The 9,803-nt window shown below is 35.8% G+C and overlaps 1 protein-coding gene across 1 annotated transcript; it reads left to right on the top strand.

The window, feature by feature from the left end:
• The first annotated feature begins 252 nt into the window (after positions 1-252).
• Positions 253-3,386, top strand: LOC131026311 (vesicle-associated membrane protein 721-like). The gene is made up of 5 exons (XM_057956156.1): positions 253-756; positions 1,340-1,481; positions 1,589-1,709; positions 2,134-2,196; positions 3,068-3,386. The coding sequence occupies exons 1-5, from the start codon at positions 552-554 to the stop codon at positions 3,209-3,211; spliced, it is 675 nt and encodes a 224-aa protein (XP_057812139.1). The 5' UTR covers positions 253-551; the 3' UTR covers positions 3,212-3,386.
• Positions 3,387-9,803: the final 6,417 nt, after the last annotated feature.

Below are 9,803 nucleotides of genomic sequence, written 5' to 3'. Positions count from 1 at the left end.
GATTTAGTTATTTTATCATATTCTATACATTATAGTTATTTTTTTGCAATTTTTTGGTAACTTTTTATTTTTATTAAAAAATAAATAAAAAATAAAAAATGCAAAAAAAAATTAAAAAAATAAGTACAATGTAGAAAATATAATAAAATAACTAAATTTTATTTTTATTTTAAAAAATAAATTAAATAAATCAAGATTATCCTTATTATATTAGTGTGTGGGTGGCCACAATGTGGCTGCATAGATTTATTGTATCTAAAAATATTTAAGCAGGGGGATTATATATTAATATTACGTTTGTCAAAGTTGAGCAAAATCATTAATTGGGTTGCCCGCGTCGAGAGTCTCGTTTATCTCTCTCACTCTACTTTCCCAAATACAAAAGCAAACGAAAGCGGTAGAGAGAGAAGCAGAAAAAGGGGTTCCGCTCTCTTAAAATTCAACTAAAGTGATCCAACTCGAGATCTGGCAAGGAAGGAATTTGTAAGGCCGAGAAGAAGAACCCTAACTCAGCGGTGCCAATTGAATTACGACTCTGAATTTAGTTGAAAATGGGGCAAAACAGCCGGAAGACGCTGATCTACGCGCTGGTGGCGCGTGGAACGCCGCCGGTGGTGCTGGCGGAGTACACGGAGTTCAGCGGGAACTTCAATTCTATAGCCTATCAGTGCCTCCAGAAGCTTCCAGCCTCCAACAACAAGTTCACCTACAACTGCGACAATCACACCTTCAATTACCTCGTTCACGATGGATTCAGTAAGTTTGATAATCGTTGTTGTTAAACTTAGTTGATTGATGCGGTTTGTAGTTTTCGTTCATCGTTATTATCGTACAGCTTAGTTGCTTTGATGCCGTTTGTCGTTTTGATCGGTTTGAATCGGAAGATGCTCGATTTTTATTTGTTTTGTTGGAATTCTATTTGCTCGCTTAGATCGCGATTGTTTTGTTATATGGTCGTGTGAATTTGTTAGCTGTTGATTCATACACTGATTCCACGCTTGATTATATTGTAGTCTTTAATAATTGAAGGCAGACGTATGGTTAGTCCGAAGTTTCTATGTCTTGCTGTATACACGATTCATGATTCATGAGACAAAATGTAATTTATACTTACAGTGCGCTGGTTGATTTAACTGATTCATAAAATTGATTTTGGAACTTAATCTAATATAGCTCCACCTTTGCCGAAGGGATTGAAGCATTCATAATGAGTCATCATTTCATTGTTGCTATATATGCCAAATTGGCACCTGATTTATACTGTGGGAGAAACAAGGGCATTATCTAGCAATCAAGTTGAATTGTAGCTCTAACTTGGTAGTTTCTACTTTCTATGCAGCTTACTGTGTTGTTGCTGAAGAGTCAGCTGGAAGGCAGGTTCCTATGGCTTTTCTAGAACGCATAAAGGACGACTTTGTAGCAAAATATGGTGGTGGGAAGGCTGCGACAGCTCCTGCGAATGGCCTTAACAAAGAATTTGGGTGCATAAATTTCTAGCAATAGTAACAAATATAATGTGTGTTTTGTATTTGTTCTCTGATTGAATATGTCTATATAAATATTTTGTTTTGGAAAACATGTATTGCAGGCCAAAGTTGAAGGAACAAATGCAATACTGCATCGAGCACCCTGAGGAGATTAGCAAATTCGCAAAGGTCAAGGCTCAGGTTTCAGAAGTGAAAGGTGTTATGATGGAAAATATCGAGAAGGTATAGAGGCCACTGTTGCATCTTGTACAACCTGAACTCAAGGTGTTGTGTGTTCAATTAATGCATTTTGGTCAGTCTCTTTGATTGGGACATCACATAGCTCATTTGCAGGTTGAACTATTTATGTTCATTTTGGTATGTTTGTTAAATCTACATTTGACTGCATGATGTACTTATCATCCTCAACACAAAATGAAGAAAAAAAAGATACTACTATTTCATATGTTTTGATAGCTTATCGGTTGATTGATTGCTTTATTTAGAGCTATTAGTATGACTATCAGCCTGCAGGATTATGGGCATCTTTTGGTTTTTTAGTTTTCTTGTTTGTGTTGAACTATTAGTGTCCATTTTTGTTTGATCAACAATAGCTGTATCTAGAAAGTAGGATACTATCTCATTCTCATGTAATTATCTAATGCAGGTTCTAGATCGTGGTGAGAAGATAGAGCTTCTTGTGGATAAGACTGAAAATCTTCATCATCAGGTATATCTGTGTGTGTATGTGTCTGCGCTTTGTGTTTGGTGTATCAATGTTGATGCCACTGCAGTCTTGGTCTTGGCTGTGATACTGGTTGCTTTAATAATTCCTATTGAGACTCTAATCTCTGATGCATTGTCTGTCTCTTGGCCTTTAAAATTCTTTCCACGCATGTCCTACAATAAAGAAGTGACTATCCAATTTTCAACTCAACTCTAATCTTTTTACATAAAAATTCATTTCTTCGAATTAAAGTGTTGATGGGTAAAAAGGCCCACATTTATAACTTCTAATTAAATATGCCCACTTTTATATAAAAACTTGATGCTATGCCCAAATTAAACTTGATGTGTTGATGGTCTTACATCGTTTTTTGTGCAAATCTTACACTTTTTTTTATCCAAGTACAATTGTGTAAGAAAAGTACAAGAAAAAGTAGGTTGTCAGTCGGAAAAGTAGGAGGCAATCTTGCCAGAGACTACCTATCCGATCGGCAACGTACTTTTTCGGTTGAAAATTTTAATTTACTACAAGAAAAAGTATGCCGGTCTGAAAGGCGAGGTAGCCGTCGGGGCGGCAACTTACTTTTGTCTTGCAAGCACATTGATTGAGACATTAAGGATAATTTAGTCAGTTTGGGCATGAACACAATAGTTTTATGAAAGTTAGCATTTTTCATTATTACTCAAGAAAAGTGGGCATTTTTATTTTTTCCCAAAAATCATTCTCCTAGCTATAGAGCTCCCGGTTTTCCCCAAATTACATCATACCCCCAAATGACTGCCTCATGGTTGCTTGCATGTACTTAGGCTGCATCTACTGTTGAAGCTGCTATATTGGTTTCACATTATTCTTCTTGTCTATGTTTTTGGATCAGGCCCAGGACTTCAGAACAACTGGAACACAAATCAGGAGGAAAATGTGGCTGCAAAACATGAAGATCAAGCTAATCGTTTTAGCTATCATCGTTGCGCTGATCCTCATAATAGTCCTCTCTGTCTGCAAGGGGTTTAAGTGTTGAAAATTGATACTCATCAGAGATCATTTGCAGATCTCTTCTCTACTTTTCTTCTACGGCATCATGACATCCATTTTGTATGTGTATAAAGCAGTAAAACAATACCATGTTTGCTAGGACCACTCTTTCTCACTTAGTAGTGCCAATTTAAATAACAACCATCATCATTTTCTCTCGACTCCTAACTCCCATTTTTATCTCATAATGTATGCTATTTATGCAAGTCGAGTCTCGTGTATATTAGTAATTACTATGGCCATTATTGATAGACATATAAACTAGTGCATCACCCATCCGATGCATGTTACACACATTTTAAATTTTGGGGGAATCAGGATCCTTTAGTGAGTCATGTAATCAAATCCAAATACAAATGAAATCTTGGCATAATTACTCATCGTATTATACTTGCATAATTACTCATCGTATTATACTTGTATAATATCAATTTTGGGGGAATCAGGATCCTTTAGTGAGTCATGTTTAGATATCAATTACTCAATAGTGCAAAGAATTTCAAATAATATCCTTTGCATAATCCGTCAAATCTTGCTGTTGTGTTTAGATATGAATTATCAAGTGCAATAAAATTTCAACCGATATCCTTTGCATAATCCGTCAAATCGTATTAAACTTGCTTTTGTGTTTAGAGATCAATTACTCAATAGTGCAATGGAATTTCAAATAATATCCTTTGCATAAACTCGTGCACATAATATTGTAAATTTAATTTGTTTTTTCAAAAAAAAAAATGTAAATTTGTCAACTCAATATATAAAACCGAAAAGGCAAAATGGTAACGCTCAAATCTGATAGTTTTTAGTGACGATGAAGTGCAGTATATTGGTAAGACGCTTCTCCTTTAACCAATAGGTCAAGGGGTTTGAGTCACTTAGAAGGCTAGAGTGTGAGTGTGATTTTCTTTCTTTGGGTGTAATAATTTTTATTTTAAAAAAAAAAAACTAATAGCTTTTAATATTTTTTTTAGGGCCTTGATAGTTTTTAATATTAAATTGACATTTATATGTATTTGGAACTTAAAATATGGTTTACATTTATTTATTTTTTATTTTTCAAAATTTTCATACACATGTTACAATTTGGTAGAGTTGAAATAATATGATATAATAACTATTTTACTATGTTTTTAATGACATAATTATTTTATTGTTAGTTATATATAAAAAAAAACCGACTATTGTAATGTGTACATGTGTGTGTGTCTATATATATATATATATATATATAAATAAGTTTAAACGTCAGTTGATTTAAGTTGTATTGAAGGGCAGTTTATCCAGCATTGACTTATTCTTTTTTAAAAAGGATATGACATAAACGATGTAGTTTTGTGCTCATGTCATTTACAACAATAAATGGAGTATAAATTATACGGTGGCATCCGGTGAGCCACACCATGATTTCGTGGACCAAAAAAAGGATGCGGGACATTTTTTATCATAACCTAATAGTTTGGGGGTTTTTTAAAAATATTTCTTATAATTCGATTCGGGACATTTTTTATAAAACGGGTATAGTTTGGAGTTTAATATGCATATAATTCTAACATTTTCGTGTGCGTGTGTTGGCCAAGCGGTAATGAGTTAATGTCTAAGACCAAAGGTCTTGAGTTTGAGTCCCCTGTGACGCGACCTTTAAATTTATTCATTTAATATTGTTAATTTATTTTTTAAAAAAATCTATTTTTTTCTTTGTAATTTAATTATTACAATATGATACTCACTTAATTTAATATTATGCTCATTGAGGAGATAATATTTTTATTATACACTACTTTAAATAAAATAATATTTAGATGGATAGAAACTATTTTTTGTTAGTATTAATTAATCTAACTTATAAATGATGATATTTTAACTTTTTTACATAATTTAAATTTTTTAAGCGCTATAAAATATGTCCCGGCTAGAGCATTGTACGAGAGGACGTACTAGTATTATATGAAAGCAGAGTTACAATGATAGATTTTTAGTGCCATATTTTCTCTCTGTTCTTTCTCTTTTGATTCTTTTCTATAAATTATCAAATTTGGTTTATGAAAATATATTCAATATGCATCTTAAATTAAATATTATAAAAAACAATGATTTTTTATGTAAAAATCACCAAAAATAGATTTGTAACGTACAAGTTAGGATAATCTAAAGTTTCAATGCATAAATCAAGAAAAGCCAACTGACTATTGGAAGAAGAAGTGCAATTTCCTCCACTAATTTCTACCAGTATTGCACGTTCAGACCTAGTGGTAGGGATTGCTTAAGCTTTTCGACCTTCTCAGAGTTGAACACACATAGTGTGTAAAGATACTTGGAGCATTGAACTTTGAACTTCGCGACATCCTTGCTCTTCTTAATTTTCACATACCGTGCATCCCTCATTCTTGCAGTGAGAAAGAAGTCCTTGATCTCATGGGTAGTCATATTAGCAAACATGAATTTTCCACGTTCTTAGTTATGTAATTGTGCTGAATTTACTTGAAAAAAATGTGTTTGAAACAAGTGTATGCCTATGTTTGCACATCTTGTGTGTATCTTTTGACGAAATTTCATAAACATGTGATCAAGATAAAGGAGATTGGGCTTCATGAGATCATAGCACATCTCGATAGGAGTTATGGAAGAAAATGGTGTGTGAATTGAAGCTAAAATAAGAGAGAACATGCAAAAACAAGTTGATCGTGCATGCTGCCGTGAGAAGAGTCGCGCCCGCGGGACAAAGGCACAAAAATAACGTATACATCATGAGATGTTGCAGGATATCACTATTTTTGTTCACTTTTCTTATTTTTGATAGATTTTAATCTCTAATTATACTCAATCTCTTCCTCCAACTACCATTTCCAAACACATATTTAGGTTTGCTATCTTATTTTACTTAATCATATCTTATATTTTTTAGATTTTGAAGAAGAGAAGAAGATCAAGGAATTCAAGCCGAAGAATTTCAAGATTATAGGATTTTTCTCTGCACCTTTTATTAGTTTTAATTAAATTTTTCTTCGACGTTTAGTTATTTGTTTCTATGAATTATTTGATTTAAATTTATTTTTATTAATCAAGCACAACCCTCATTTTGTTCTTATGTTGTTGAGTTCATTGTTTGTTTAACTGTTTGACCACCAATTGATCATGATTTGTTGTGTCGATTTGTGACCGAAAGAAAATGATTAACACATGAACTGGAACAAGCTAGTCAGTAAAGCTAACATGTTTTCAGAATAGTTGGAGAATATTGAATCTAATCGATCTTTTTGGAGTTACATGTGAGTAATTAGTTGGACACAATAAATCTTGCATGTTAATCAACGGTTTAGGCACTATGACAGTTGGTTTAAACTAATTGTGTGATTGTCCTAGGAGATATTGATGGAACCCTGGTGTGGAGTTTATTTTCTATCAAGGATATCATAGGATGATAAATTAAATAACATGCATATTAATTTTCTATAGCCATCACAAAATAAATCTACAGTTAGATTAAGTAGAATACTACAAATCTTGAGATTTGAAGTTTATCTTGTTGTAGTTTAATGGCCTTTGAATACTTTAGTAACAACTGATTCAACATGAGAATTTTCTAGCTTATTTACTCCTATGGCTTGAACGTTGGATGGACAACGATCTGACAACCCTAATAGCTAGGGGTGGGAATCGGGTTGGGTTCGGGTACCCTACCCGAAAAAATCGAGTACCCGAACCCAAAAATCGATAAAAAAAAATAGTACCCGATCCCGAACCCGATTACTAAATCGGGTACCCTAATACCCAACTCGGGTACCCGAATTGGGTATTTGGGTACCCTAAATTACCTGAGCTGATTTGAATTGGAGTTAAGCTGCCAGATTAATCGAGTATTCAAGCTAATAGCTTTCCCGAATTACCCGAAAAACCAAGTACCCGAAAATGCTTGTCCAATATAAATGCCCAAAATGCTTGTCAAGAAATACCGGTGGTCGAAGCTCGGAGACAGCGCGGCGCGGCGCTGCACTGCTGCTGTGGTAGAAGAGGCAGAGGACACAAAGAACATGCCGGAGGGGGCGACGGTGGCACGACAACCTCTCGACGGTGTCGCGGTAGAAGAGAGGGCGGCGGAACACTGGGCGTTGATTCTGGTGGTGGCTGTTGATGGGCGCAGATAGGCGAATCGAATAGGAGGCGGAACGGGAATGGCGACGGGGTCGCCGCTAGAAGTAGCAGACGCGGAGGGATTTTCGAACTAGAAGTCTGGAAGTTTGGGAGTGGGAGGCGCGGTGCGGTGGGGGCAGATTCGACGGGAACGACGACAGCCGACGGGGTGGGAGGCCGACGGGAACGATGAAATAGCAAGGGTCGCTGGCTGGGAGGCGGAAGGCGCTTCTGGAACAGGGTGTTGCTAAGTTTTGAGAGGCGGGAAGTGGGAGGCGCTTCTGGAACAGACTAGTAGTAGCCGACTAGGTTGAAACTTGAAAACCAAATTTTGACTTCACTTAATTAAATAATTTAAATTATATTAAATTAAAAATTCGGGTACCCGATACCCGATTTATTTATACCCTAAATACCCGAACCTGAATCCGAACCCTAATTTTTTGGGTATTGGGTAGCCTATACCCGATTTTTTCGTGTCGGGTAATCGGGTACCCTATACCCGAACCCTATCTTCCTATCCCTACTAATAGCCAGAAAAATAGCATAAAAATCTCCCTACTTGTGGAGCAAAATTTTCGATCACTCTCAGGGAGGGAATGAAAAGGGGTGGGGGCAAAAATTTGAGCTCTGTAGGTTTTGAAATTGTGTTCTCCCTTCTCCCCTAGTTATAGGTATTGGTGAGTTAGGGATTCCTAGGGGGAATTAGGAGAAGACCTCCTAATAGGCTTAATGGACTATAAGTCTTATGCTGACGATCCCTAATTTCGACTGAGTACTTACTCGGTTTTTGCGATCAGGTTCACGCCATTGTCGCGTTCCTTGCGAGATCCCTTAGTATCACACTCCAATCTTGAAGTTCTTCCCTGCGAATCACCGTGGCAGAGATGCGGCTGGCAGCGATGACCGCAGACATTGCTTGAACCGTGGCGATCCACGATGGTCGTGCAGGACAGAGAGGGAGATGTAGAGCGAGGAGAAGAGACAGAGAGCTAGACACAGAAAGATATATACGAGTGGGGGAGAAAGAGAGAGTGAGATAGAAGGAGAGAGTAGGTGCAATAGCACCGCAAACTAGAAGAAAGAGGGAGAATAAATGGGGGAGAGAGAGAGAGAGAAAAGCGACTATGGTTTAGAATGAGAAAAATGATTTTTTTAATGTATAAATCAGGTCGATGGACCTAGATTGATCACTAGTTTATTAGCAATAAAATACCGCAACTAACACGGTGTAATTGTAGCACAGAAATAGCAATCGAATATCGTATCCACAGGGACTGACACAACGAAATAACTCTAGCTATCTCCTAAACAGACTGAAACAGTAGACAGGCAAACGAAAACAAAGAAAGTTTAATTAACTTAAACTAAAACGCAAATAACGATAAATAAAAGCACGTAGGAAAAATCTAATATTAAAAGACAACTGACCCTAGGGTAGTAAATTCATTAACTAAATCTATGCAATAAATCTATTAATCCTATGTACCAGTTTTAATCCAGTTATGATGAGAGATCACTTAATTAATCAATTACTCTCGCTAGAGCAGCAACGATTGTAGATTAGTAAATTCTCTATCTCCGTTAGGTCTTAAGAAAATCTACTAACTCCCAATAGCTCCTAAGAATAGCTCCCTATGATCCACCTATCTCCGCTAGGTCTCAAGGTTAAAATCATATCATACATTCCTGAATCCGCTAAACAGTTATCTCCGCTAGGTCTCAAACCAAATAGCTAAACATGCAAACTATTGATCAGATAATTCACAAGAAATTAAGCACCAAGAATTATGAATCATAAACTGGAAGGCACAAAGGTATTAACAAATAAATCACACAAATTCAATCAACTATTTACAAACCCTAGAATCAGCTAAAGGAAACTAGCCAGATATACTGAAATAAAACATAAACATAATTAAAAAGAAAGCAATTAGAAAAACAGAATTATATAAAAACTGAATAAGAACGAATGTAGCAACTTGAATCTTCAATCTTGTGAAAATCCAATCCAAGCAGTAAAAACTGGAAAGCAATAAATTCTAAAGCTATGAAAATTGAAAAATAAAAGTTGGGAACTGAAAAGGGAACTCTAAATAGGTCAAAAGAGGACCTATATATAGGCACAGGGGATAAATACAGTACAGAGCTCGAAAATACTAATAAAATCCGAAAATCCCGCAAAATCCCGAAAATTCGGAAATTCCCATCGGGCACTATTCACTGCTGCGCGCGACTTTCTTGTTTTGGCCATATCTTCCTCGTCCGAACTCGGATTTACAAACCGTTTGCGCCTACGAACTCGTATCGAGATGAACTACAACTTTCATTAAGAGCATTGGTCCAAATTCGAACTCCATATTTCTGTAAAAATCATCAAAGTACGACCAATTAACATATTTCACAAGATAAAGCAATTTAAGCACAAAACAATCATCCAACATTCAATT

The sequence above is a fragment of the Salvia miltiorrhiza genome, chromosome 5 (assembly GCF_028751815.1).
Source record: "Salvia miltiorrhiza cultivar Shanhuang (shh) chromosome 5, IMPLAD_Smil_shh, whole genome shotgun sequence".
NCBI classification, from domain to species: domain Eukaryota; kingdom Viridiplantae; phylum Streptophyta; class Magnoliopsida; order Lamiales; family Lamiaceae; genus Salvia; species Salvia miltiorrhiza.
Note: the sequence above shows the minus strand (reverse complement) of the source record. Positions and strands in the feature narration are given on the sequence as shown.

Excerpts from the sequence above, each read along its gene's own strand:
- LOC131026311 (XM_057956156.1), top strand. The coding sequence starts at position 552 with ATGGGGCAAAACAGCCGGAAGACGCTGATCTACGCGCTGGTGGCGCGT. Across the intron at positions 757-1,339 it reads CCTCGTTCACGATGGATTCA|CTTACTGTGTTGTTGCTGAA; the intron begins GTAAGTTTGATA and ends CTTTCTATGCAG. Across the intron at positions 2,197-3,067 it reads CTGAAAATCTTCATCATCAG|GCCCAGGACTTCAGAACAAC; the intron begins GTATATCTGTGT and ends TTTTTGGATCAG.